Genomic DNA, 27997 nt, shown 5'->3' with positions numbered 1-27997 from the left:
TGCCTCCTGCTGGAAAAAATACGGGTTGCTGAGGGGTTTTTCCCCCATTTCCGCTAGTTTATGCTCTCATTTGGAGGCTTTTGGGGGCAGAACATGGCTATTCCTGCACTCAGCAGCTTTGGTCTCATTAGCAGCTGTTTGGGACGAACAGGAGTGGTGCAAACCCCCAAAAGTAAGGAGAGGGAACACAGCAACCCCAAAAGAGATGCAGGGATCCCAGAGAGGACACAGCAATTCCAAAGGGGATGTAGCAATTCCAATGGGGATGTTGCACCACCACAGGAGATGTAGCAACCTCAAAGGGGACACAGGGATCCCAGAGGGGATGCAGCAACCCCAAAGGGGATGCAGCAATCCCAAAGGGAATGTTGCACCCACAAAGGGGAGATAGCAATCTCAAAGGGGACACAAGAACCCCAGAGGGGATGGAGTAAATCCCAAAGGGGGTGCAGCAACCCCAAAGTGGACACAGCAAATCCTAAAGGGGATGTTGCACCCCCAAAGGGGACACAGCAAACCCCAAAGGGGACACAGAAACCCCAAAGGGGACACAGAACCTTAAAAGGGATGTTGCACATCCAAGAGGGACACAGCAACCCCAAAGGGGACATATCAAACCCAAAGAGGACACAGAAACCCCAAGGGGGCTGTAGCAACCCCAAAGGGGGCATAGCATATCCCAAAGGGGCTGTTGCACCCATGCAACGCTCCGCATCCCCATCGGGGCACCCTATGTCCCCGCAGCCAAGCGGAACGGACGGCCCCAGCCCCCAGGGAGGGGACATGAAGCAGAAGGAGGCAAAAAAAAAAAATTGCCACTGATTTGATGCTGGAGATGGGAGCGATAGAGCAGAGCAGCTCAGCTCCTATTAACCGAGGTGGCCCTGAACGCCCCTTATCTTGATGGCATCAAAGCCCTGGGGCCCAGGCCACCCCATCATAGCCCAGCCGTGAGCACCCAAAATGCTGGTACTGAGCACTGCGCACCCTGGTACGGCTTTTTGGCGTGACCTTGCTTGAGGGGCTGGGGAACGTTGGGTTTGGTCGTGCAATTGAGTTATTAGGGTCAGTGGAGAGGTTTTTAATTGCTTATTAGGACTGGGGCCCCATCGGGGACGCTGCCGTCCCCCCACCCAGCTGCTGCGTGGGAAACGCTGCTGAATATTTGAAGCAAAGCTCAGGAAGGGGAAAAGTTGTGCATGGCTCCATGCCACCATCATCCCTGGGAATAATCCTGGTGGGGGGGATACCAGAAATCTGCTCCTGGATGCACGTGTTCAAGGGCAAAGCAGCCTGCAAACCCTCCGGTGGTGTGGGGACTCTTCAGAGCCCCTGGCAGGGGGGTGCTCCCGGGGCGCAGGGGGCGCTCCGGCAGCAAACAGTGCATGCACAGGCTCATGCATGGACACAGGAGCATGCTTGGACACGCGTGGATGCTCATGCTCATGCTTGCACACGTACATGCTCATGCTTGCACATGCGTGCATGTGGATGCACATGCTGGCACCAATACCTGAAGATACCTCCAAGAAAGCTGGAGAGGGACTTTTTACAAGGGCAGGTAGTGATAGGACGAGGGCTAACAGCTTCAAACTGGAAAAAGGTCAATTTAGATTAGATATTGGGAAGAAATTCTTCACTCTGAGGGAGGTGAGGCACTGGAACAGGCTGCCCAGGGAAGTTGTGAATGCCCCATCCTTGGAAGTTTTCAAGGTCAGGCTGGACGGGGCTTTGAGCAGCCTGGTCTGGTGGGAGGTGTCCCTGCCCATGGCAGGGGGGTTGAACTAGATGATCTTGAAGGTCCCTTCCAACCCAAACCATTCCATGATTCCATGACTCCATGAACGGTCCCGCACACACGCACATCGCGGGCAGGGTGGCAGGAAGCGCAAGGGAGACGCCGGTAACAGCAGCGCCCGGAGGGGCCGGGGACACCGGGGCACACAGGCCTGTCCCCCCTCTTCCCGGCTCGCCCGGGGGCGGGGGGACACCTCGCCACACTCTGGGTGGCCCGTCGCGGCTTTGCGGTGGCCCAGCCTGCCCCGGCGCGCCGTGCGGTGCCTGCTCCACCCTGCAGCCTCGCCGCACGCCCCGCCCCGCCTCCCCGGTGCCCGCTCAGTCCCGGGTCCTCGGTGCTCGCCCTCCCCGGTGCCCCCCACCCCTCTCCCGGTGCAAGCCCAGTCCCGCGTCCCCGTGCTCGCCGTCCTCGGTGCCCGCCCCAGTGCACTCGCCACCCCGGTGCCCGTCCCCCCCTGCGCCCGCCCCACCCCGCCGCACGTCCGGCCTCGGTGCACGCCCAGTCCCGCGTCCCCGGTGTTCGACCCCCTCGGTGCTCGCCCCAGTGCACTCCCCCGCCCCGGTGCCCGTACCCCCCGGTGTCCCCCACCGCGGTGCACGCCCGGCCTCGATGGCCGCCCAGTCCCGCATCGCTGGTGGCCGCCCCCCTCAGTACCCCCCGCTCCTCCGGTGCACGCCCCCCCCCCCGCCTCCTGTTCCCCGCACGCAGGGGGCGGGGTTAGAGGCCGTGTGGCGGCGGGGCTTGGGGCGGGGCGGCCGGTGGCGCTCGCGCTGCGGCCCGGCTGCGGCGGCGGCTGCGGCGGCGGCGAAGGCGAAGCGAGGCCCGGCCCGGTCCGGTCCGGTCGTGTCCGGTTGTGTCCGGCCCAGCCCAGGTCGGCCCGGCGCCTCCTCAGCGGTCCCGCCATGGCGCTGCTGCGGGCGGCCGCGCTTCCCGCTGAGGGGTCTCCGGCCTGGCTGCCCACCCACGTCCAGGTGACGGTGGTACAGGCCCGCGGGCTGCGGTGCAAGGGCGGCGGCGGCGGCAAGCCGGGCACCAGCGACGCCTACACCATCATCCAGCTGGGCCGCGAGAAGTACAGCACCTCGGTGGCCGAGAAGAGCACCGGCAACCCGGAGTGGCGGGAGGAGTGCGCTTTCGAGCTGCCCCCCGAGCTGGGCACCCCGGCGGGCCTGGCTCGCGGCGGCCTGGTGCTCACCGTCATGCACCGGGCCCTGGTGGGCATGGACCGCTTCCTGGGCCAGGCTCTGGTGCCCCTGGAGCCCGCCCTGCAGCAGAGCCGTGCGCCGGACGAGCGGTGAGTGCGTCCTGCCGGGCATCGCCCGTCACCCGTGGGGACAGAGCAGGGGAGGCCTCTGGGATGGGTGTCACGGGGTCCCTGTGTGTCCTATCATGGGTGTCATTGGTCCGTGTGAGCCCCAGGAAGGGTGTTGCAGTGGATGAAGTGTCATGGGGTCCATGTGTGCCCCAGGGAGGGCATTGCAGGAGGTAGGGTGTGGTGAGGTCCATGTCTGTCCCAGGAAAGGGCTTTGCAGGATGTAGGGTGTCACAGGGTCCGTGCATGCTCCAAGAACAGTGTTGCTGGGAACAAGGAATCATGGGGTCTATGAGTGTCCCAGGAAGGGCACTGCAGGAGGTAGGTGTCACAGGGTCTGTGGCCACTGTAGGAAGGGTGTCGTGGGGTCCGGACATGCCCCAGGAAGGGCTTTGCAGGAGGTGATCCACCATCACAGCAGCCATGCATGCTTCAAGAAGGGTGTCATGGGGGAGGGGGCATCGTAGGGTTTGTGGGTGCTCTGGAAGGGGTGTGACAGAGGATGGGGTGGCACAGGGTCCATGCATGACCCAGGAAGGGCATTGGAGGATACAGGGTATTACAGGGCCTGTGGATGCTCCAGGGAGAGCATCACGGGGGTAGGATGCCACATGCGCTCCAGGAAGCGTGTTTTGGAGGATGGGGTGTCTCAGGGTCCCTCCACCCTCTCAGGAAGGGAGTGGTGCAGGACAAGGCATCATGGGGTTCTTTCTCCCCCTGGGAAGGGGATCCAGGGGGACAGGATGCTGGGAGGTCCCTCTGCATCCTGGGAGGGTTCCCTCAGGGTCTGTCACTCCTGGGAATCTGTGGCACAGATGCCTGCGGTGGTTTGTCCTTCCAATGTCTGTGATGGCTTTCCAGCTGCCACCAGCTTGGTGGGGCTGTCGGTGTGACCTGGTTTGTCATGGTGCTGCTGCAGGAGGGTCCCCCAGTTCTGGGGACCAAGCCCCAGCCCTGTGTTGCCTCCAGCATAAAACCCTGTGTGTGTGGGATTTGCTGTGCCTCTTCCTTCCCCCAGAAGGGTTTAAAACAATAATAATGTTTTCTAGCCTTTGCCAGGCAGAGAAATGCACGCAGACCTGGCTGGGCTGCTGCGCGCCTCCGGGAGCTTCCCTGCTGATTGCTGGCTCCCAGGACCCCAGGAATTTGTCTGGCTCACTGCCTGAAGCTGCAGGCTTGGAGAAGAGCCTCCCTCGCCCTCCTACCCAGGGCACGGCCCAGGAGGTGGTGGAGGGAGTGCTGGGGCTTGGCAGAGTGTCGCAGCCTCACTCCTGGAGAGCAGGATTAACGCGAAAAGGGGTTGGAAAAACTTGTCCCGTGGAGAAATGCAGCTCGTTTGCATCTGCAGCCCATGGAGACTCCTGCTTGCCCTAAAAAGGGAGCATGGGCACATAGGAGAAGTGACTAACCCTGGAGTTAGTGTCTGAGTGTTTTCCCCCCGGCGTTTATTTTGCTTTTATTAGTGCTGCCTGGAGTATGGGCGGCGTCGGAGGAGCTGGATCTGAATTCTTTGGGCCTAATTCAAACCAGCATCGTGCACAGACTTCAGAGCGAGCAAGCTGATCCGCGGCCTTTCGGGTGCACTGGGAGAGACGTGTTGTTTTGGCACGGGAGGATGTGAAATAACTTTCTGTCCTCTTTGCGGTTTGGGTAGGGAGCCCTGTGCCGGGAGCCAGGGTAGGAGCCATGTCTCGAGGAAAGCCATGCTCCTGTTAGCAGAATTTTATGAAGCTGTGCAAAGCGGGGGGCCCTGCGACAGTCCCGCAAAGGTTTCAGGAGGCTGAGCCTGTGGTCTCGTCTCAAAGGTCTTGGCGTCAGGGGCCATTAATCGCATGGGTGCAACGTCCAACGTGGCTGGACCCTGTGCTGCTGGTCACAGCTGCCAGTCACCCTGGCGGTACTGTTACTGCAGCCCAAGGAGGGGACCTGGGCTGTGAGGCAGGAGATCCCCAGGATCTTTGCTGTCTGTCTCCCTCCCTCCCTTCCTGTAGCTTCGCTTGCATAAGTAAAATTAACTTCCCCTCGCGCTGTTTAGGATTGCAAGATCGTTTAAGGCTCCTTATCTTCGCCTGTGGCCCCCCGTGATGGGACTGAACACAAAACATGATGCAGAGCTCTCACTGTGTGACCCTGATATCTCCGTTTGCTCAAACCCCTGAGCTGTAAGGTGTCTTGAGGGTGGGTGGCAGGTCTGCAGTGTGGAAGGGGCTGCACTTTTTTTTTGGAGGAAGGTCCTGAGTGCTGGAGTGTGTCCAGTTGGGTGGAAGAAGGGTTGAGGGGAGACTCAGGAGTCTGGCTCTGCAAGCCACATAAGCTTCCAACCAACTTCTGGTGTCTGTTTTGGTCCTGTTGTAAACAACTTTGTCTAAGAGGAAATTTTAGTCCCAGATTAAAAAACAGCAAAACAAATACAGACTCTCCCACTCTGGAAATGAACCATAGAGCGCACCCATGCCTGTGCAGCAGAGATAATCGTTGGCCCCTGAGTGAGGGAAGTATAAGTTCAGTCTTTGCCATACGCTGTTTTTTAGGACCCCATCTGCAGTCCTCGCTCCTGGGCATAAAACTGCTGCCAGTTGGAATGGGAGCCTGCTTAAAAAAAGGCCTTGTTTGTCAGTGTGTTGACCTTGCTCTCATTTTCCTGCTGATTTTTGTTGCACGGAAACTTTACCGGTGATGATTTTTATACTTGTTTTCAGCATGATGGAAAATATTCCGTCAAACTTGGAGTCTTCTCCAGGAACAAGCCATCAGCCGGCATCCAGGGGTGTTTATGAGCTGCCTTGTTCAGCTGAATGTCTTGGTCATTTCAGTGTTTTGCCTGGGAGAAAATCAATTCTTGGAGTTGCACAAGAGCAGCCTGAGAGCTCTCATGGCCTTTTTGGGCATCCTAACGCTTGTCCCACACTCAGCCAGCTCCAAGGCTTGGGGTTGGCAAGCAAAGCAACAGTCCTGAGCATCATTTTTGCCTTCCCATTTCAGCCCATGTAGTTCTTCTGGTTTTAACCCATGCCTTTTACTGCCCTGCTGAGCCCGATATGTGTCTCCCGACCCAGTATCTTTCTGCATCAGGAAAACCCTTCACCATGGCCCTGCCCAGGTGGGATGCTCCTGGTCCTCAACTCTTCTTCCCCTGTGACTTGGTCCCTGCAGCTCTCTGTCTTGCCTCGTATTTGGGGAGCCCAAATCTCAGTGCTGCTAGCACAGTGAGGCAGTGCAATAAAGTGCTTGCATACTGGCATAGTGACCATCACTGTGTCCAACTGTAATGGTCTGATGGTGGGTCCTCGAGTTGCTGCCGGCTTGGCCCAGGCATGGGGGGAGACATGGTAGTTTGGCAGGGAAACAGTGGAATGGTCAGTCCCTCTGAAATGAGGGCTCAGCATAGAAGAGGAGGTTTTTTTCTGGAGTCACAAAGCAGCTATCGCTTCTGCTTCCTGACATCCAGGAAATGCCATTGCAGTTCCCTGTGGGGGCTCATCCTGCTTCCCTGTGGCGTGGCAGCGAGCTGGGGATCATTACCTCCATGTCTGTCCCCGCCAATGCAGCATCTGAGGAGGGTGTAAATGCCTTCAGCTGCAGTGAGACGAGAGCTTCAATCTGACACTCATCAGGCTGTGTCTTCCCCTTGGCCAATGTGGTCTGTTGGGTGGGTGGCATGGCGGGGGATTGGCACTGGGGACGACAGGAGGTGCACAGTAACACTCGTGGGATTGGACCTTGGACCTGACTGCGTGGGGGCCTGAAAGGCCTTGATTTTATTCCGTGGTCTGTGAGGCTGGTGGCAAGGAGGGATGGTGGGCACCCTGAGTTTCCTAGGCTAGTGTCATGGTTTAACCCCCGCTGGCAACTAAGCACACAGCCACTTGCTTGCTAGTAGCAAGTAGTAGCTTGCATAGTAGCTACTATGAAGAAAATTAGCTCTATGTCCACAAATGTCCATTGAGTTCATTTAGTCTATGACTTTGGGCTCCGTGGTCATTCAGGACAGGAGACGTGGTGTGTTGCGTGAAGTTATTGGGCACCAAAGCCAGTTCAGGTCAAGTCACTGCTGGACTTGCAGTGCTTCTTGTAATGCTTGTCCTGCATTGGTTCAGGTGATTCCTACTATAGTATTTCCTATAACATGCAACTCAAATCATGGGTTTCAAGAATTTAAAGGTATTTCCATTACAATCTCCACCCCGGTCTCTTTGGAGCAAGCCATCAGGTTTAACATTGCAATGAACATCTGCCCTTGCCCCTGCCTCTGCTCTGGCTTGGACTTATCCACAGACTGCAGTCCCTTAGGGGTGTACATGCTCCAAGTGGAGCTTTATCTATGAGACACAATGCCTTCAGAGATGTACCTGCTCCAGCATGGCCTTACACACAGCCACAGTCCCTTCAGGAGTGAACCTCCTCCAACATGGCCTCATCCATTGCTGCAGTCTCTCCAGGGGTGTACCTGCTCTGTCATGGGCTTATCCATGGCCACATGCTTTGAGGTCTTCCAGCATGACCTCATGCACAGCCACTGATGCTTCAAGGTGTACCTGCTGCAGCATGGACTTATCCATAGCCACAGATGCTTCAAGGTGTACCTTCTCCAACATGGACTTAGCCTTGGGCCACAATCCCTTCAGAGGTATATGTTCTGCGGCACAGACATAACCACAGCCACAGACGCTTTGAGGTGTACCTGCTCTGGCATGGGCTTATCCAGGGCCACAGATGCCTCAGGGTGTCCTGCTCCCACGTGGACTCATCCACAGGTCACGGTCCCTTTGACTCAAGTTCACATTGGAGTTCCATCCTGTCCAGTACAGCAGCACAGAAACAGCAGCGGTGCCCTGGTCCTCTGCCAGTCCAGGCGCATCGCCACTGCTGCTATCAAAATGTTTCCAGGCACAGCTGAGTAAGATAATAAGCAGTATAGCAGTACAGCAAGCAGCATAAGCAAAAAGCAGCCACTAACGAGCATTAGACTGTAATATACAGCGAGACAAGCAAGCGCCGTGGCAAGCACAGGAGCCTGTCAATTAATAGCTAAACAGCAGTAACAGCTATAAGCTCGATCTAGCACATTACAGTCAAATCTGTTGTTATCTCAAACCCTTCGAGACCCATGTTGGGTGCCAAAAGGACTGTCGTGGTTTAACCCCAGCCGACAATTAAGCACCACACAGTTGCTTGCTCATTCGCCCCCAGCTGGCATGGGGGGAAGAATCAGAAGAGCAAAAGTGAGAAAACTCGTGCATTGAGATTAAAACAGTTTAATAGGTAAAACAAAAGCCGCTCAGGCAAGCAAAGCAAACAGGGAATTCATTCACTGCTCCCCATTGGCAGACAGGTGTTCGGCCATCTCCAGGAAAGCAGGGCTCCATCATGTGTAACAGTTACTTGGGAAGACAAATGCCATCATTTTGAACGTCCCCCCCTCACTTCTTCTTCCCCCAGCTTTATAAACTGCGCATGATGTCACATGGTATGGGATATCCCTTTGGTCGATTGGGGTCAGCTGTCCTGGCTGTGTTCCCTCCCAGCTTCTTGTGCCCCTCCGGCCTGCTCGCTGGTGGGGTGGTGTGAGGAGCAGAACAGGCCTTGACTCTGTGTAAGCACTGCTTAGCAGTAACCAAAACATCCCTGTATTTTCAGCACTGTTTTCAGCACAAATCCAAAACATAGCCCCATAGTAGCTACTGCGAAGAAAATTAACTCCATCCCAGCCAAAACCAGCACAGCTAGGCAAAGAAAAACCCTAATTGTCATTACCTCCTCTCTCGCCTTTTGAAATCTCATTTTCATTTGCGTTCTTTTCCTAAGATCTCATAGCGCCATGGCAAAGCCACGAGCCTTCCAAGGTGAAGATCTGCTGGCTGTGCAAACACCGGGCTGTTGGAGCTCAGTCTCCAGAGAGCAAAATTCAGGGCTTTGCAGCACTGGCATTCTTTGCATAGGGGGACAGTAAGTGTAGCAGAGGAGTTTTTATTCCTGGCTCTGGTGTTTTCCTGCAGTGACTTGCAGTTGCTTGCTGGCTGCTGCCTTGGACGGGGAGCAATGACAGCGAGTAGCCTTTGGTGTCTCTGCGACAGGGAACTTGTCTTGCAGAGTTGTTACCCGCGCAAAATTAGCCCAGCTCCAAATTCTCCAAAGCCCTCCCTGCTGCAGTTCTCTTTACTTGTTCCTGTTCTTGCCCAGCTGTGGAGCGGCTGGTTGCTTGGAGGGGACTGGGCTTGCGTGCAGCCTGTCACCCGGGCAGCTGCAGCATCTCCACCCTGTCAGCAGGAACGAGATACTCTCCTTGCTCTCCATCAGCAAAGAAGCTAGTTGGGGTACAAAGCATTTCCACTGGTGCTAAGCTTTCCTAGCTGAAGTCTTTGAGGCCACTGGGACTTCTCTCCCCCATGTCCTGATGGAACTCAGTTCTGGGGCAAGGCTCAGTGAAGAAGGGACGGGGATTTCCTTGGGCTTGGGAAGAAGGTGTCATGGAGTCATGCCAAGACAGCTGGCAGAGCTGGTTGGAGAAGGAGCTCGTCGGCCCTGTCGCTGCCTGCAGCTACGTGGCTCGGCATAGGGAAGCAGCATGGCTGAGGGGAAGGAATGGGCTGAGACGGAGGTATCTCAGGGGGACATTGCTCTGAATTTGCTGTGGCCCCAGGGTGATTGAGAAGCTCTCCGTAAGGTCACATCATTGCCCAATAATGTGTGGTGCCCATCTGCCCAGCAGCAAAGCAGCGTTGGGGCCTTGGAGGGGCAAGAAGCACCCTCAAGGCCAAGGGACAATTCCCGAGTCCCTGCTGGGGTTCCCTAGCTGTCTGTTGGTCTTTCCTGAGCTAAGCCCCAGATCAGGCACTTTTCCCTTCCTCTTGCTGGTTGTACCCATCATGTCCCCTCCTTGCTGTGGCGAAAGCAGATGGGTAATGTGCTTTCTGTGGCACTGTCCTTGTTTCCCCCAGGCACAGACCTGCTTTCATCTCCACTGCCAACCCCTCTGGACTGCTGTCAGCCCATGGTGTGCTTGTGGCCATCACCCTCCCTTGTTAAATTAAAATCAGCGGAGATCATTAGCAGCAGAACACGTGCTGTGGCCTGCGGGCTCTTGGCTGTGGCATCTCTCTTGGATGTGGTGGTTTGTGCTCGTTGCCATTGCCACTGTGGCCCTGGCTTCTGGCTGCTTCTCTTAGGGGAGGTTTTCGCATACAGGGTAGTAGCTCACTTTCTGCTCCCTATCAGGCATGAGCTGAGGCCAGATCGCTGCAGATGTGTCCTCTGCACATCTGTTCTTAAGCCTAGGAGAGGAAGAGTCCTTGCAGTGGGGCAGAGAGGAAGTAGCTGCTCTGTGATAGTTTTGGGATGGAAAGTTTTAATAACAGGGGAAACAGAGCCCTCTTCCTCAGGGATTGCGATCAGAGGTTCGTGAAGGTCTTCAGGCAAGGCTCATGAAGGTCTTCAGGGTGGCCGAGAACAGCAGCTGTGATGAAATCCTTGGTTTTGGGCTGGAAAGGCAGCTCTGAGGGCTTGTTGCATCTCAGCCAAGCCAGGAAACGCCCTGCTGTGTCGAAACATTGCCAAGCAGGGGAAGGAGAGGGTTAGTCCTGCCAAAAATCAGGTTGAGATGCTCTCTGTGCTGCCAGAGGCAAGGCTGGGCAGGAGGCAGCCAGGCCTTGGGATAGGGACCTTGGTCTCCAGCTTGTCGTGGGCAAGCATTTGCCCCTAGCTGGGAGCCCACAGGGAAAGCATCAAAGGTGATGCTGCTTAGAAAATGGTGGCACTGCTTAATATTGCTCCTACCTGCCCAGTCAACCCCATTTTCACCCAGTTGCTGAGGTCAGTTTAAGAGGTATAAGGCCCTTGCTCTGTTCTGCTCCAGGAAGCCTCTGCTTTTGTTATTTTTAAAAGATATTTGAGCATTTGATCCCAACTTTGCAACTCTGTCATGTTGAGTTTGGGCTGTCAGTGGCCGACAGCACTGGCCTGTCACCCTCCGTCATCTTAAAAAACAAAAAGCTGCAGATTCAGGCTTCTTTCTCTGTTTCACGCTAATTGGTGGAGGCCTAACTGCCTCCAGCTATCTTTTTCCCTTAGCAGCTGCAGAAAAACCCACAGCCAGCCTGGAAAACACCTCGAACCTGTTGGTACAAAGCTCCAGACGTGGGTGTAACTGGTGCTATTGCATGTGCTGAGCTCAGCTAGTGCTCACGCCATGCTTCGGGAGCCTCGCCACCTCAGTTCATCTTTCCAAGGTGATTCCCTCCCTTCCCTACAGAGCCTGGCAAAACATTTCTTGCCAGTCCTTCCTCCTTGGCGACTAGGAAGGCAGGGTGGGCTCTGCCCTCCACTCCTCTGGCCCTCCAAGGGGATGCATCGTCATGCTGCGCTGAGCTGGATGGCTCAAAGGCAGTGTCCGCAGCAGGATAGGAGGTTTTTTTGTCTGCTCTTCATGGTTCCTGGGGAAACCTGCTTGATTATGGCATTGCCCCAGAGGAGAGCATCTGCAGGCACCTTCAGCTGCACCCTGGCAGCATGGCCACTTGGGAGTGGTGTGTTACAGCTCAGGGGCTGCTGGAGACACCCCATTTCTTTGACACCGTAACCAGAGGGAGAGCATCCATCCGTTGGGGTGGAGAGTGTGTCTGTGCCATGGCTGCTGACAGGGCAGAGTCTAGACTGGGTTATTCTGCCCATCCACTGTAGCCAGCTTGCAAATGCGCCTACATAGGTGCCCGCGTGTAGGGAAAATGGGCTCATTGCCCCGAGTAGCCCTGCAGGCTCTGTGTGCTCTAGTGTCGTCTCGCCTTGGAATCCTGTCGATGGAATCCTCTTGCTCTGGATGCTGGTCATTGCAGGCGTGCTGGCATGGGCTGCTGCCTCTGCACAGCTCCTGCATGGGGCTTTTTGACAACTGGAGTCCAAAAATGACCTCGCGTCCTTTCTGTATGCGGTCTGTTGAGTGAAAATGGCTTTTAAACCTCTGCCGCCGCCTCTTTTCCCACCCCAGGGCTTGTTGGAGCCTGTGCTGGGCAAAAGTGTGCAAATAACTGCCATGGGAATTTGCTTTCTTTGTCAGAAGCTTAGCTGGGGATGCAGGGTTTGGGTTTCCAGTGGGATGGCATTTCCAGCCTGGGCTGGGCGTTTGGGAGTCCTGTCCCCAGAGCAGCGTCTCACGGCCTCCCCAGCTCTGCATTTCCAGCGCATGGGTCTCGTCACCAGAAAGTCCACCAAAGATAAAGCTGTGTGTAATTAGAGCAACCTGCTGCTGGGCTTAAGATTTGTTCCTTTTTCCCCTTTCCCCCACTTTTTCGCATGTGTGACTCATGCCAAGAGCAGGTTGCAGTGTCTGCTGATGCGACGAACAAACAATCGATGTGTGACCTGTTGCCATAGCCGGTGTAGCTGGTATTCTAAGCTGCATGGAACCCCTCGGGTTGGTTTCTCCTTTGGAGGACAGGTGCTGCGTTCCCAAGTCTTGCGTTGCCTCTAGGTACTAGGTTCTCCATGCAAGCCCTGCTGTGATGCGCTTCCCAGCTGGAAGTGGAAAAGGATTTACAGCAAAAACGTGTTTCTCCTGCCCGTCCTGTGCACATTGAGTTGTGCATTAAGTAGCTCCCCAGAAGCAGGTGTACTGGGGGAACCTGTGGAGCAGCTCCTTGGTGTCAGTTGTGCTTTGCAATCTTGCAAAGTCAGCTCAGGGGCTTGGTTTTTTAACTTTTCTTTGTGTCCTTGTTTTTTTGTGCAGCGGGTCAGCGGATCACCAGCGCTGCCTCCTCTCCCATCTTTGCACAGGGGCCTCATCTCATAGTCTTGCTGTGCCCGGTTGGCTCTGGCCTGGCAGTTCAGGTCATTTGGTGACCACAAATGTGGTTTATTGGCTTGTTCACAACTCAAAGGACGCAAACCTCGGACGCTCTGAAGCATAAACAGATAAATACAGCCAAAGAGATCAATTTCTGTCTCCTGCTATTACTATTTCTTCTTCATTCATAAATGTTTCATGCTCCATTTTACAGCTCCTTAAATCTTCCCTCCCTTCCTCTTCCTACCTGCCCATCCTCCGCTAGAGAGGGGAAAGCTTCTGATCTTCTTAGCCTAAATTGATTTGTGATCAAGTTACCGGCCCTTGCTGTCATGCCGACACTGTCCTTGTGATTGATAGTTCTTCCCCATCCCTGATGTCTACCCTGCTTCTAAACCCATCCCTCTCCATGCCATCACATACCCTGTTTGCCTCTGCCAGTCAGCACAGAGGCTGCAGGGGCAAATTTGGGGGCAGAGGGTGGTTGGGCAGCCATCCTCTGTCTCCTCTGTGAACAGGGTCAAGAAAACAGCCTGTCTGGGGGCTCTGCAGGTCTGGGCCACTCCAGTCCTGCCATAGCCAAGGGAAGGTGCCAGGCAGCAGGGTCCTGCTGGGATGCAGGAGTGAGGATGCTCAGGACCTTGCCAGGATGGACCTTGTGCATGGAGCACTGAGGTGCTGCAGGATACATGCCTGGAGCACCACCTGTGTAGCACAGCCTGGGTGTTGTATCAGGCTTGCCAGTGAGCTGTGGGCGCAAGCAGGGCTGGTTTTCTTTCTGGTTTTCATCGTGTCTTGCAGGTTTTCAGACTTTTCCCTGCCATTGAGACCACTGAGTGACAGCATCTCTTTTCCTGACCTGTGAGTCGTGGGACAAGCCCTTCAGCAGGGCATGCATATAGGAGAGCTTGGACAGCTTTCTCTGTCCCGGCATGGGTGTGAGTTGGTGGTGGGAGTTTCTTGTGTAGGTTCCTGGTTGTCCCGTGCTCCCACATCAGCTGCAGTACTACATTGCTTGGAGCACCAGCACTGAGTCTGTAGCACCATCCTTTCGCGCTCCCCGCCACACAGCTTCTGCTCTTTGTTTCTGACATCCCATTTAGCCACCACTCTCTTGAGCAGCTGAGTTAGTTGTATCAAAGCTGGAACCTATTAGAAGAGCAGGGTTGAGTTGCTTCATTAGCAGTGATCTGAATTATCTAATGAGCTGTGGGGGGTTGGTTTGTTCAAGATTGTTTTCGAGCACTTCTCAGAGGAACGTTTGCAGAGATGAACTTACCACCTCAGCTTCTCGAGCCCTTTCTTCCCCATCCGTGGGGGAATCAGCCTGTATTTATTTTCCATCTGTGCTTTTAGCAGCTTACAGGGATCACCTTGCAAAATAGGCCATCCAAAACCAACACAAAATGAACCTACGCTGCAGAAAAGCTTCCCAGCACTGGCAGGGGAATCTGTGTCAAAAACATGAAGCCAGAGAAAAAGCACGAAACTCCCCAGGGCTGGGTTATTTTCCACCCTGTGCTTCCCTTCTAGGGTAGGTGAACTTCCTCCTGACCCAGTGCGATGTGCATGTTTCTGCGAGGCTGCTTCAGTTCTCGTCTCACCAAATGCCTCTTTGCTGCGTGTGCTGTGTCCATTGAGGGGGGTCATGCCAGGGGGAGCGATGCCCCTTCTGCCAATGTTCATGTTTTCCCTGGGTTGCCTTTTCTGTGCTCCGTCCTGCTCGCTCGGTTGCTGTAGAGTCCCAAGTAGTCTTTAATTAAAGACTTGGGGTTCTTTTCATAAGCAAGGAAGATCTTGTTGCAGGGATGAATCAGCAGTAAATGACGGGCTGGTGTGGTTGGGGAAGAGTCATTGGCTCCATGTTGGGATGTCTCTTGCTCCATACTGCAGCTCAGGTGGGTGAGTTGGCATGTGGCAGGAGCATATCTCTTTGGGTTGAGGAGAACCTTGGCCACCCTGATGACACTGAGTGGTTTTGGGAGGGTTTTAGGAAGTGTCTGACCACTGAAGTGCTCTAGAAACGCTCCAGATGAGCATCCTTCCCCATGTGCATCCATGAACACTGAGAGTTGCTGAAGGACTTAACCACTAAAGGAAGCTGTCTTGAACCTGCTGCTAGTAAGGCACTGGGACTAGTCTGGGAGTGAAACTGGAGAACCATTGCTGAAGGTACCTCAGGTGTGTTGGACAGGTCTGGGGGGCGAGGTAGGTTTGGCTGAGCTGGAGGGTGGATGGGGTTCTCTTGGGGACCCCAGCCAGACCCATGGAAGAGCAAGGGTGGTCCTTCTTGGAAGGACTTACGTCCTCCCTGAAAGTAGGGCAGGATGGTGCCCTGATGGTGCATACAGCATCTCTGAGAACCATGTTGCGTGCACTGCCCTGCTGGCCTGATCTCATCCTGGTGTTGGGACTGTAGTAATCACAAACCAACAAAATAAGATCGGATCACTGGGGGGCTTCTGGTTGACAACCTGCGTAGCTGCTGACAGGATTGGGGCTTGGGCTTTGTGCTTGGTTTTGTGCTGAAGGAGTTGCTTATCAGAAGGGTATCATGGAAGGGACAAAGTGACAGAAACCCTGGGGTCAGTCTCCCCTTGCCATGGTCAGCATTGCCTTTCTGTTAAGGGTTGGCTCTGTGTTCATCCCTGTTCATCCCGCAGCTTGGCTTCCCGTCCTGGTAGGTGCTGGGGCAGCCCACATGGATGAGGCGGGGAGGAAAAACTGCCCAAGCGTCTTCCCCCTGTAGCTCAGATACCCAACACGAGGTTTCTAGGAGCAGGGGCTCCCTGTGCCCCCCATAAACAGTCACTTACAGCCGGCTGGAGGAGGAAGTGCAGGGGAAGGGGATCATGCAAACCAGGCGCTGATGCCGACCAAATCCATCCTGTCGGCGTCCTCCATGGGGTCACTTTCCCTCCTTAACAAACAGCTCCTACGCTCTTGTTTCCATGCCAGGGTTTTTTTTTCCCTTTGCTCAGCTCTAGTTGGCTTTCCGGTATGGGATACTGCTGGAGGATGGGGGAAAGCACGTGTTTTTTGGGGGCCTGGAGTTACAGCAATGCTTTGTGCTCTGCTCTCCATGCCTCCCTCGCTGCTTTGATTGATCTCAGCAACAGCAAATGTTAAAATAGATGCCAGGCGCTTTCTGCCTTTCCTCCCAAACCTGCCTTTTGGCAGCCGCGCTGCGTGGCTCGCCGTTCTCCTTGACTCCCAGTGGGGGCGAGTGGGAGGAGAGAGGAGCCTTTGCACAGGAAAGGGTTTTACTGAAACTGTCTGGAGGCAGTTTGGATGTGCTGATTAAACACGGTGACCCTAAATGAGCGTGTACAGCCATGCAGGGGGGCTGGAGAGCCCTCCACCGTACATCCATGCTCACAAGCAGTGTTACTGTGGTGGGATGTGAGCTTGCAAGCCCCCGGAGCATGTCTTGCTTCCCAGGAGCCGCCCAAGAGCTCTCAGGGGCCTCCAGCTGTTTCCCCTTTCTGGGGTGTCTGCAGGGAGTTTTTGGTTTGAGGTTTCCTCTCCCATCCCTGTGTGCTGGGGCGGCTTGCTGCTTCCTTCCCCCTGCAGAGATCCCTGGGGCCTGGGTGCCTGCCTGCCCCTTCCCCACCGTAGCATCCGTGGAGGGCAGGTCCCGGGGTGATGCTGGGAGAAAGAAGCCCTTTGCCTTTCAGGGAATGCACACCCAGCATGGTGCCATGCTGCAAGCAGGCACCCAATGCACAGAGGCACTGGACCCGTGGGCTGTAAGAGGAAAGAATATATATTTTTTTTTTAGCAAAAGCCAATTGCCTGAACCTGCAGCTCCTGTCTTCAAGTTGGCTCGAGCTGCGTTCCCTGGACGTGTCGCGTTGGAGTTGTCTCTGAATAAGCCCAGCTCTCCATATGTCCAGGGCCAAGGTGTCTCAGCAGAAGCATCGCCTTGCAGTGGAGGTGGGCAGTAGCTGACGGGTGGAAAGGAGCAGTTCTCCACAGAGCCAGAAGGGTGTTGATACAGGACCAGCAGGCTGGAAAGCTGCAGGTTTCATCCTCTGCTCCGTGTTCAAGGGAGAAGACCATTTCCAGTTGTAGGGAGCAAGGGAAGGAGCACAGACTCAGGCACCAAGCAGGTCTCCTGAGCTAGGAGGAATTCTACTCTCAATCACCACCAGCTCTGGCACTGAGACAGCCTGTTTAATTTAATGTTTTTTTAACTAGCAAAGTCTGTGTCAGGCTGTGACCCCTCCAAACATTGCTAAGAACAGCACCCCGGGAGTAGGTGGCCAGAGATGTGTGGCTTGTCCTGGATGTCCTGTGCAGCGAGGAGCTGGACCTAAGCTGGTGACACCATCCTCAAGAGAGGCCTCCAAAACACCTCCAAGAAGCGGGTCCTTGCAGTCCTGGGTTCCTGATGCTGGACATGGTTGACACGGCTTCCTCGATCTCCCTGAGCTCCTCAGTGCCAGCACCCGTTCCACAGTCTGATAAGTTCAGAGCGATTGGTCTGAGCCTGAGCTGCAAAGCCCATGGCGGCTGTTTCAGACTTGGAAAAGTGTTTGTATGGACAGAAGCTGGTTTGTTTTTCCAGGCGTATCGTCTAGTCCCATGTCCCCCTTGGACACTTGGCCCCAATCCAGAACCCCCCCACCCAGGGCTTCCCCCTGAGGGCAGCTTGTGGAAGAAACATGGGAAACCAACGGGTGTGGGATGGGGTTAACAGTGAAAAGATGCTGCAGGAGTTTGCGTTTCGCTGGGCTGGAACTTGAAACCTGCCTCAGTCCCGCTCTCCTGCCACATCCCAGCTGAATGTTTGCACCTCCTGTTTCCACTGGAGCTGATTCATAAAAAAATGAAAAACCCAACATGGAACAACTTAATCCTCCCAAACACTCATCTTGTGCCATAAACTTAGAGCTTAGCCTAAAAATAGCTCTGTTCCATGTTTGAGGTGTAGTCCCAACTGCTTGTTGACTGCTGATTAGGTCTTGGGAAGCAAAAAAAGCTCCTTAATCCAGTGCCAGCATAAGCAGAGGTTTTTCCTTGAACGGATGCTTTTTGAAGCAGATCAGGTTTTAAGGCTTATTCTTTCAAAGGCGTCACCACTGAGCACCCAAATTAATTTTAATGACCACAACATTATAAGCAATGGGATGGGAGATGCTGAGAGCATATCCATGTGAGCTGAGCCAGTGCAGGGCTTCTGTGGGCTGTTATATCTCATCATCCTCAAGCTTGTGTCTTTCCTCGTGTTAATCCACCCAGATTTTCTGTTTTGTTTTTTTTTTTTTTTTCCATGGGATGACATAAGATATAAAAACTACTTGCGAGGTTTTTTTCTTTTCCTGCTAAATGATTCAGCCCCCAAATCTCCTCTCCCAGCTGGCAGGCTGCTGCAGCCCTTCCCTCTTGAACTTCTTCCAGCTCTTGCATCAAACTGAGCAACATAATATTTGATGTGCTGTGGCCACAGCCTGTTACAAGCAGCCTTTTCCTCACTGCTCCTACGGGAAGAGTCCACTGACTCACCTGCTCCTGCTTCCCTAACTGCTCCCTGGCGGCGGATCAGCTCATTTGGATGTCTCTTTGCAGATGATGACTTGCTGCGAGGGGTTAATGCTGCTTTTTTTCATGTTTGGGTTTTTTTTTTTTCTGCATGCCTGGATATTTTCAAGCCTGGGTACTGAACATTTTTCAAAGGACATCATATGGGGGTGAGATAAGCAAGCGGCAGGAATAGGAATGGGTTCACTGGGGATTTAACCCCACATCTGTGCCCAGCAAAGTCACAGGCTCTGTCCCTCCTGCATTTCGGTGGCACCTGAATTGTGTGGTGAAGGACCTGGGTGCTTCCAGCTGTGCACTCGTGTTATTTATCCAGGCATCCCAGCAGGGAATTAGGGGTTTTGTTCCCCCTTCACGAGGTACATTTTAGGCTCCTCAGGCTTTCCAGCTCCTCCCTTCATCCAAGATGCGATAACATCCCCAGCAATAATACAGAAACGTCTGGAGGATGCAATTCAAGTTTCTCCTTGCCCTGGTGATTTCAGCATGGTCACACCCATCTCCGTCCTTCACATTTTCCTTCCTCTTTTTTTTTCCTTTTCAGTGACTTCATTTTTCAAGTGGATGTAAACACCGCTAGGATTTTTATTTTCTGGGAAATCATTGGGAAATTGTTATCCCAGGTCTAGAAATTTCTTCCAACTCTCGTTGCTGCCTGCTTCACCTGTGAAGCATGTCATGGAGAAATAGAGTCTGTCCTGAACATACATATTTCCTTGCGCCTCGTTAAGGGGAATTTTAATACTTTTATCCGTGAGGGATCAGAGCTGCTGGGGCAATGGCTGTGCTGGAGACCCACTCATCCTGCTGCAGCCACCTCAGGAAGTGGCACTTGGAACCGGGGCAGAAAGATCAGGCATATTACAGGAGGAGAAGAGAGTGAAGGACCACTGGGTCAGCAGCAGTTTGGGGGAAGAAATGGTTCCGTCATGGCCTGTGTTTTGTGCTGCCCCATCTGACCATGTTACCACTGTGAACTGGAGAGCTAGAAGGTGTCTCTGGGCATCCCTTGCTTTGCTGCCCTCTCACCCACCGTTTGTTCCAGCCGGCAGGAGGCAAGTTCCCTCTCCCATCGTGTACCAGGGGTTGCTCCATGCCTGCCAGTGCACAGGTTATTCCCTGTGGAGGGACTGGGCCCTAAATGGAGGTTGGGAGGTTTTTTTCCCTTGTGCAGTGAATGTTTTGGAGGCTTTTCCCATGCTCTTTCCATCTCTGTGAGCAAAGTCTGCGTTATGGGTTTCATCTGGGGCAGGGCAGTGGGGAGCATCCTCCGTTAATCTACTGTGGAGTCGGTTGAAGCTTTTGTGCTGGTGGATATGGCCAGTATCTCATTTGGGAGCTCTCGCCAGCCCCAGTGGCACAGTGCTGGGCTTTGGCAACCAGCACGGGGGGCGTTAAAGTCAAGTCCTTTTCCCTCCTCAGCTCAGGCTTCTGAGCTGCCTTGTATTTTACAGATGTTTTAGCAGAATTGAAGGATTTGGAGGAGGGGAAGCTGATGGATGTATAGGTGTGTTGCATCATCCACCATCACATCAGGTCATTGCAGATCCCAAAACTGTACTGCAGGCTGGAGACTGCCATGGGCTGGCTGTGGGAATGCAGATGTTTCCCAAAAATCCACTAACCTTGGTAGGGTAGGGTAGGTGCTGCATAGCAGCTCCTCCTGCCCATAGAGAGCTCCTGGGATGCAGCATCCTCTAAATGCTTGATGCAAGGAAACTTCCAGGCAAACTTCAGCACCTTTATGTAGGGTGAGGCACAGAGGGTCTGACATAAAGTTATTTCAGTGAATGTTGTTGAGTGCCTTTGCCATTACGGTATTGTCTCTGACTTGAAAGGATTTGTTCTGAGTCAGTGGCTCTTGAATATTTAAAATGCAAGCACAAAGCACCATCTTTTTTTAAACACAGGCTCACAGCAACGTATCAACTGACTGTACAAAAATTTGTCCACCAGTAACTTACCCCCGTGAAATGCATGGCAGTGTCTGATGCCAGGGTGAGCAAGATGGTGTTTGCCAGGTTTTTTAGTGGAAGGGCTTTAGGACAGGGATGGAGACAGAGCTCTTATGAAGCCGCTGTGGTTCAGGGAGGGTTCTGGTCCCGTCCAAAACCTCCGTGCTTGGCGTTTGTGTGTCTCTGACTCAGGTCTTGGGTGAATTCTGGGGTGCTTGTGCTAGGTCCCACCCAGCAGCATCCTCCCAGAGGTCTTTCTGACTTGTGGCTCTTGGAAATGACGAATGGGCCTTTGCTTTTTTTTCCTCTCTGGCTCCAGGTGGCACAAGCTACACTCCAAGGCTGGGAAGAAGGAGAAGGAGCGTGGTGAGATCCTGGTGAGCATCCAGTTCACACGCAACAACCTTACAGCCAGCATGTTTGACCTGTCCATGAAGGACAAGCCACGGTCGCCTTTTGGCAAGCTGAAGGACAAGGTGAAGGGCAAGAAGAAATATGACTTGGAGTCAGCCTCTGCCATCATCCCCAGCAGCATGGGCGCCCTCGACATGGAGGATGACTATGATGTTGGGGGCAAGAAGTCCAAAGTCAAGGGCTTCTTCTTGAAGAACAAGCTGCGCAAGTCGTCCCTGACGCAATCCAACACCTCCCTGGGATCCGACAGCACCATCTCTTCTGCCAGCCTGGGCTTGGCTGCAAATGTTCCCGAGGTAACCAAATCCCCAAGCAGACACAGCAGTCTGTCCACCGAACGCTCTGGTAAGAGGATAACGGTTTTAATCCTCACCCTCCTTCTTTTTTCCTTCTTTTCTTTGTAAGGGGCTGTTGAGGCTTTCCTGCAAATCTGTTAACTAATTGCTTACCTAAAAAGCGGCGTCCTGCACAAACCCTCTGAGACCTTCTGCGTGCTGTCAGTAACGTGCTTGCCAGGGGGCTACGTCTAAGATTTTGCTTTTCATGCTGAGCCTGTATATGGGCAGCCTGACTTAACGTTGATGCTGCATGTGCTCCCTGCAGTTCAACATGAGCCTGCAGGCCACGAGGGTGCTTTAGGACCATTTCTTCTCTGCACCCTGAAAGCGGGTCACTAACAGTGGCTCGTAGCAGTAAGCCCCTGGGAGAGGGCTGGGTGAAGCCGAGCACACTGGTGCTGTGCTGCACTGCTGCCTGGCTGTCTAATGAGATGCCTCCGGCTTGGAGGCAAAGCTGAAACAGTGACCAGTTCCCGGTGATTAAAGCAATCTGAGCTCTTGGCGCTCGGAGAGTGGCGATTTGCAAACAAAAAAGGCCCTTGTAGTGAATTAATTCTTGCCATCCCTTGAAAACAAGATGTATAATTAAATGGTTTAATTGGCTGGAGACAGCAAATTCCCATATTGGGTGGGAGTCCCTGGGTACATGCTGCTTCTCACTGTGCTGGCAAAGCTGCCTGCACGATGCCTCACAGTTTCTGGTGGGTGATGTTCCTGTGAGTGGCTGGAGAGCGAGTAGAGGCACTAGTTTGGCCCCGTGATCCTCACATCATGGTGAAGGAGTGTCATGGTTTAACCCCAGCTGGCAACTAAGCACACACAGCTGCTTGCTCACTGCCCCCCAGTTGTGATGGGGGAGAGAATCAGAAGAGTAAAAGTGAGAACGGTCATGGGTTGATATAAAGACAGTTTAATAGGTAAAACAAAAGCCGTGCACGCAAGCAAAGCAAACAGGGAATTCATTCACTGCGCCCCATTGGCAGACAGGTGTTCGGCCATCTCCAGGAAAGCAGGGCTCCATCATGTGTAACAGTTACTTGGGAAGACAAATGCCATCACTCTGAATGTCCCCCCCTCGCTTCTTCTTCCCCCAGCTTTATAAACTGCGCATGATGTCACATGGTATGGGGTATCCCTTTGGTCGATTGGGGTCAGCTGTCCTGGCTGTGTTCCCTCCCAGCTTCTTGTGCCCCTCCGGCCTGCTCGCTGGTGGGGTGGTGTGAGGAGCAGAACAGGCCTTGACTCTGTGTAAGCACTGCTTAGCAGTAACCAAAACATCCCTGTATTTTCAGCACTGTTTTCAGCACAAATCCAAAACATAGCCCCATAGTAGCTACTGCAAAGAAAATTAACTCCATCCCAGCCAAAACCAGCAAAGGAGAGAGCATTTCTGGCTAGGAGGGGAGAGCAGCTGCATGTTACCTAAAGTCTAGGCAGTCCTTCTCACTGGGTTCTCCATGTAACCCCAAAATCTGCTGAGCGTTAGCAATAGCCACAGGGTCAGGCAGTGAGAGGGAGAAACAGGCGCTGGACCCTCCTGGCTTATATCACACAAAGCAGCAGCCTGGCCTGTTGGAGCAGAGCTCAGAGGCTCATTGTCTTTTATTAAGTGTAAACTCTTAAGTCATATGGAAGCAAAAGCCCTTTAAGTAGCTTCTGGGTAGTTTGTTGCATTTATTATCGATCTCAGATCCTCTCAGAGAAGGGTTTTTTCATCTTTCTCATCTCCAGATCCTGCAGTGGGGGTGATGTGCTTGGGGAGAACAGCGTATAGCTTGTATAGCCACATACTTGTGACCCATGCTTTGCATTTCTAGTCATTTAATTACAATCCGGTAGAGCCTGGGAGGGAGAGAGCCATTATGGTTTCACAGATCGCTCTAGTGTTTGCAAGTAGAACATAACGATGCTTTTCATACCTATGCCTGTTGCTCAGATGACCTCACCTCTGTTTTGTGTTTTATTTTCCCCCAGTGAAAGACTACTTGCCATCTCCAAAGCTGACCCACAAGAGAGCATTCAGTGACGATGTCTCCCAAGTCAGCCCCGTCCTGGAGCCAAAAGCAATCCAAAACCTGAAGCCAAAGAATGATCCTGTGTCCCGGTCTTCCCTCTGCATCAATGGGAGCCACGTTTACAGCGACGAGCCTGCACCAAAGAGCCCCGTGTCTGTCCCTCAGAGCTCTGCGCCACCATCTGTGCCCAGTGTTCCCAGACGGCAGGAGGAGGGCTTCGGCTTCACCCCCCTCCATCCCGACTCCCACGAGGTGCCTTGGGGGATCAGCAACTTGGAGAGGACACAGCAGAGAGACGAGCCCAGGTTCATCCCATCTCCTCCCAGCTTAGCCTTGCAAGAAGAGCTCAAGGTTTCCACAAAAGCTGTCACTCTCAGTAACCATCTGGGCAGAGCCAAGATGGAGGAAAACAGTCGCTTAGAGAACAAGCCGACACAAGCTGCAACACCCATGGTCTTCTCCACAGAGACGACGAAGGACAAACAACCCGAGGAAACAAGGAAGGAAGACAAGAAAGTGAAGGGTGGGCTCTTCCATCAAGGGGGCAACAAGAGTGACGTGGGGAGCAAAGCACAGGGGGAGAAAGTGGGACCCTCCCATGGCTCGTCCGTCCACGCGACACCAGGGAGAGATGAGAGGAGTAAGACCAGTGGCTGGTTCGGTTCAAAGGAGCCCAAAGAGTCCCCTCAGAAACCCAGGTCAGTGAGACGGGTGTGTTGATATCTAGGCCATTAACTAGCTGCCCCAGCCTCCCATCTTCAATGGCTGTGCTGTTAAATGCTCTCCAGCATCAGCAGAGGAGTGGTCCCCATTGCTCAGACAAGGTGATAGCACAGGAAATCATTCCTTGGTCTTAAATGTCTCAAAGGGAGGGTGATTTTGCCTGGATCCTCCCTTGGCTTCTGTCACAAACCAACTCCAGTTGCCCTCCTGGGCTGTGTTTCCTGGTTGGGGAAGGGAGGGATCCCCTTCATGGACAGGGAGACATTTCCTTTTGCAGAGGTGAGGCTCAACGCGGTCATGCCAAGTGTTTCTGTGGCCTCAAAGTAAAGGATCGTTATCCTTTAATTAGATAAAAAAGTTTCCTTGGCAGTCAGTGTAGGATGTGGGACATAGTGACATGTAATTGCATTTTTTGGTTAACATCCCACCCCCTCTATGTTGCTGCTTTGGCCTGGGGGTGCGGTACTTTGGTAACTTGAGATATTATTAATATTTCTGAAGTAACTAATCCCAGCCCTGCTCTTTCCTTTTCCCATCCCACCCCAGCCTTCCCTCCTCCCGATTATGAATCTCTAATTGTTCTTGCTTTGCGTGATGATTCATCCCTCCAAATCCTCAGCACTGTATTTGTGGCACATAAAACATGGTGTTTGTGCTGTTTCTGTGCAGGCTTTATTGCGACAGTGCGTCACCCACATCCATCTGTAGCCCCCAGCAGTTGAGCTGGCCGTCCAGAGGTTGACCAAGAGCCTGGTGTGGTGTTATCATTGCTCAGTGAGAGGGAGAAAACAGGGTTAAAAGCAGCCAGAGAAAATAACTGGCAGTTGAGAGGTGGTTGCATCTAGAGGGTTGATTTATTATAGGGGTTTTCTAATCTGGGCTGACTTTAACCTAATTTATTAAGCAGAAGGATTTTAATTCAGTCTAAGCCTCCTTTAATGAGGAGGGCGCTCATGGTTTATTCAACCTAACCAGATTCCCACACGGGTTAAACTGCTTTTAAAGTGCTGCTCAGACGTAAGTGAGGGGTTGAGCACATCGCTCAGTGCAGCTTCAGAACAGGGGCAGCCCCAGAAGTCCTCCTCACCCCACAAGAAGATGTTGTGTTCGTAGTGGTCTTTAAGGCCAACTGGAGGCAAGAACGTGCTGCCACCCCCCTTCCCCAGGACCAAAGGGCACATGTCCTTGTCCTGCGTGCCACACTTGGTTGCTTGAGAGGAACATATGCTGTCAGCGCGAGGATGGGAGAGGAGCCACAAGGGCTGGTAAGGCTTGGTCCTGCCCGCTGCCAGCACTCCCAGCTGCACGGGCAGATCTGGGGACACCGAGGCAGGCGGGGAGCTGCTCCTCTAAGTCACAAACGCCCCATCTCGCAGGGCCCAGAGATCTGTGCCCCAGAGCCTTTCATGGGGGAGCAAAGCCCAGCTCACATGGGGGAGGCAATGGGGAAGGGAAGGACCAGAGAGGGTGTGGGGTCTCTGTCCTTGAGCAGCTCCGGCATCAGGAGAGACGAATGTGAGGTCCTAGGACTGCTGTGGCTGCAGTTCCTACTTATGGGTTTTTCATTTCCAGGAGACTTAAAATCCCAGGAGTTACTTGGTGTCACATCCTGGTGCAAGGTTTGTTTCTGGATGAGAGTAAAGGATTCAGGTCTCCGAATGCTGTGACTGAGGAAGGACAGAATATGACCACTCAAGACTGTTCTTTTTTTTTTTTTTATTTTGCGATAATAAATGTGCTGTTTGATTTAAGTCCTAGAATAGAAAAGATACAGCATGAAACCATAAAAAATCCTACTATATTCAGGCAGTGACTCCCCAAGTTGCCTGAGACAGCCAGCGAATTCCTGTGAGTCTACAATGTACGCGAGTAATGGGATGGGAGATGCCCTCTGCATCTCTGGAGCCTTTTCCTTGATAAACGGGTGAGAAACCTGCAGGTTTCCTCCTGCTTTGCAGTTCTAGGAAGGAGACGGACGCGGGCTGTGTGTTACAACCTGACATGTAAGCTGTGCCTGCCCCACTCCTCTGATGGACGCTGCTGTCTTCAAGGCAAGGATGTCCAATCCAGCAGTAAATCAGTTCCCAAACGCCTGGAGCATCGAACCCAGTGGATAATTGCTGTGAGTGCAGAGGTGCCCTTAAACGCTGCCGGTTTCTAACAATCCTCTGCCTTTTTTTTAAATGATAGCTGCTGGACCCATTCCCAACATTATTCCTTTCCCAGAGGGTTTTCACTCCATGTTTTTTTTAAAATCTACTTCAGTGCTCACAGTTTACTTTCAAGCTAAGCTGAAACTACGCTTTGCTTAGAGTCAGTTTGCTGTGACATGCTGAGGACCCCGTCTGCTGACGGCTGTCTTCTAAGGAGGAACCTGGATGAACCATGCAACAGCAGCTCCTCTGTTTGGGGTTTTCTCTCCCAAAAATAAGAATTGCTTTGAAGCAGCACAGGCCGGAGGGAACAAATTCAAAGGGGCCCCTTTTGGGGTGTTCATAAGCATCTGAACGGGCTTTAATTGCAGTTTGCAATTTGAAAATGGGAAGTAATGAGCTTAAACTGTAGCAAGGGAGATTTAAGGTAGTCATTAGGAGAAGTCTCTTATGGAGAACGTTGAAGTGCTAGAGCTGTCTGGCTGGGAGGAGGAAGCCCAGTGTCTGGGGCTTTGTGAACTGGGGTAAATGAGCACCTTTGGGGAACATTATAAGAAGCATTTGTCCTAGCATGTGGCCCAGGCAGGGCAGTGGGAGATGGTGACTGAGTCTCATTTGTTGCAAAAATGGCCTTTCCATCATGACAGGGAGATGGACTGTCTCTAGTCTGGCTTTCCTGGTTCTTCATTTTTTCTGACCATTAATTACAATGTCACTACTTATTCTAATTATACAGAACTCTAACTTTTCTGATTTTATTCTCCTTCCTTACACTGAATGACCTTGTGGACCATGCCACTGGTTCAAGTCAAAGCTGTTGAAGAGCTTATTAGGTCTTGGCGGTGTCAGGTTGAACATACAGTCTGGTGTCATTGTATTGTGATAATCAAATGCATATGGTTTCTCAAGTGTGCGATTGAAAAGTTAGCAGTGCTTATCTGTGGGTGTTTTATGGATGTCCATTTGCATCTGGAGGAGCTATTCAGTTAGCAGTGTAACTTTTAGAGCTGAAGACAGATTAACCTTTGCTTTGTAGAGAGAACCAGCCTCTGAATCCAGCAGTTTTAAGTCTTTGACTTATCTGAACAAAGGATTTTTTCCCTCCTGCTCTCCTGCTTCTGGAAACTTCAGCTTTGTGGCTCCTAACAGCTGAGCAAGCAGCATCTTCTCGCTGTTTTGCCCACCGTGGATAAGTCAAGTTTCAGCTGAAGATGAACGTGGGGAGAGAGCGTGAAAAGCAGTCACCTTTGCAAGACCAAAAAATTCAACCTGTAATTAGTTAAAAGGTCTGTAATTAGAAAGATGCTTTACAGTTAAGGTTTAAATTAGCCTACAGCTAAGACAAGTTTCGCACAGCTTGTCTTTAACCACTTGCCCTTGCAAAACCACACCCTTTCTAAAATAAGGAAGCCACTGACTTTTGGCTGTTTTTAACTTCAGCTTTAAAAAAAGGTTTTCTGTTCTGTTATGGGTAGGTTTTGCTGACCCATTGTCAAGCATGCGTGAGCTGGTGCTGCCCTGCGAGCTGCAAACCTGCCCGCTCTCTTATCCGGGGAGAAAGCTGGACATTTCTGCCTTTAGCTCTTATTTACACATTTGTTCGCTGACTCTTGACAGGGAAGCAGGTCCCAAAGGCTGTGCTTTTTGGCCTTGGCTTTGCTAATCTGTGGAGGCGACCGGGCTTGATACTGGCTTGAATAGAAGCAGTAGGAAGATAGTGTTTGCTCTTTGGAGACCGGAATAAAAGACTCTTTGGGGTTTGTTGTTTTTGAGGTTGTGTGGTCAAGGGTTGTATGTAAGGAAGAAGCTCAGCAGGTTTATTTGAGGCAAGGCCTGGGGCTAAAACAATTGGTTTAACTATTTTCAGGGTTTCCTGCAATGTTGTCAGAGCTCCACAGGTCCTGCTTCCTGCAGCGTGAATCGGGATGTTAAAGTGGGGCTGCATCTCATGCTTGGCAATAGGAAAAAAT

The 27997-nt window shown here is 52.9% G+C and overlaps 1 protein-coding gene across 7 annotated transcripts in view; it reads left to right on the top strand.

The window, feature by feature from the left end:
• Nucleotides 1–2551: 2551 nt before the first annotated feature.
• RAB11FIP5 (RAB11 family interacting protein 5) overlaps nt 2552–27997 on the top strand; it is a 44760-nt gene continuing 19314 nt past the window's right edge. For 6 of the 7 annotated variants that reach the window (XM_074587176.1, XM_074587175.1, XM_074587174.1 and 3 more), the window contains exons 1-3: nt 2552–3092; nt 20704–21143; nt 23111–23849. In XM_074587176.1, coding sequence (XP_074443277.1) covers nt 2701–3092; nt 20704–21143; nt 23111–23849 — 1571 coding nt within the window. In that variant the 5' untranslated portion in view covers nt 2552–2700. Of the gene's footprint in view, nt 3093–20703; nt 21144–23110; nt 23850–25832; nt 27314–27997 lie in introns of all 7 variants that reach the window. The other variant, XR_012587007.1, reaches the window with a different exon arrangement.

This window comes from Larus michahellis, chromosome 5 (genome assembly GCF_964199755.1).
Source record: "Larus michahellis chromosome 5, bLarMic1.1, whole genome shotgun sequence".
NCBI classification, from domain to species: Eukaryota; Metazoa; Chordata; class Aves; order Charadriiformes; family Laridae; genus Larus; species Larus michahellis.
The sequence above is the reverse complement of the archived record's forward strand: the minus strand, read 5'-3'. Positions and strand labels throughout refer to the sequence as shown.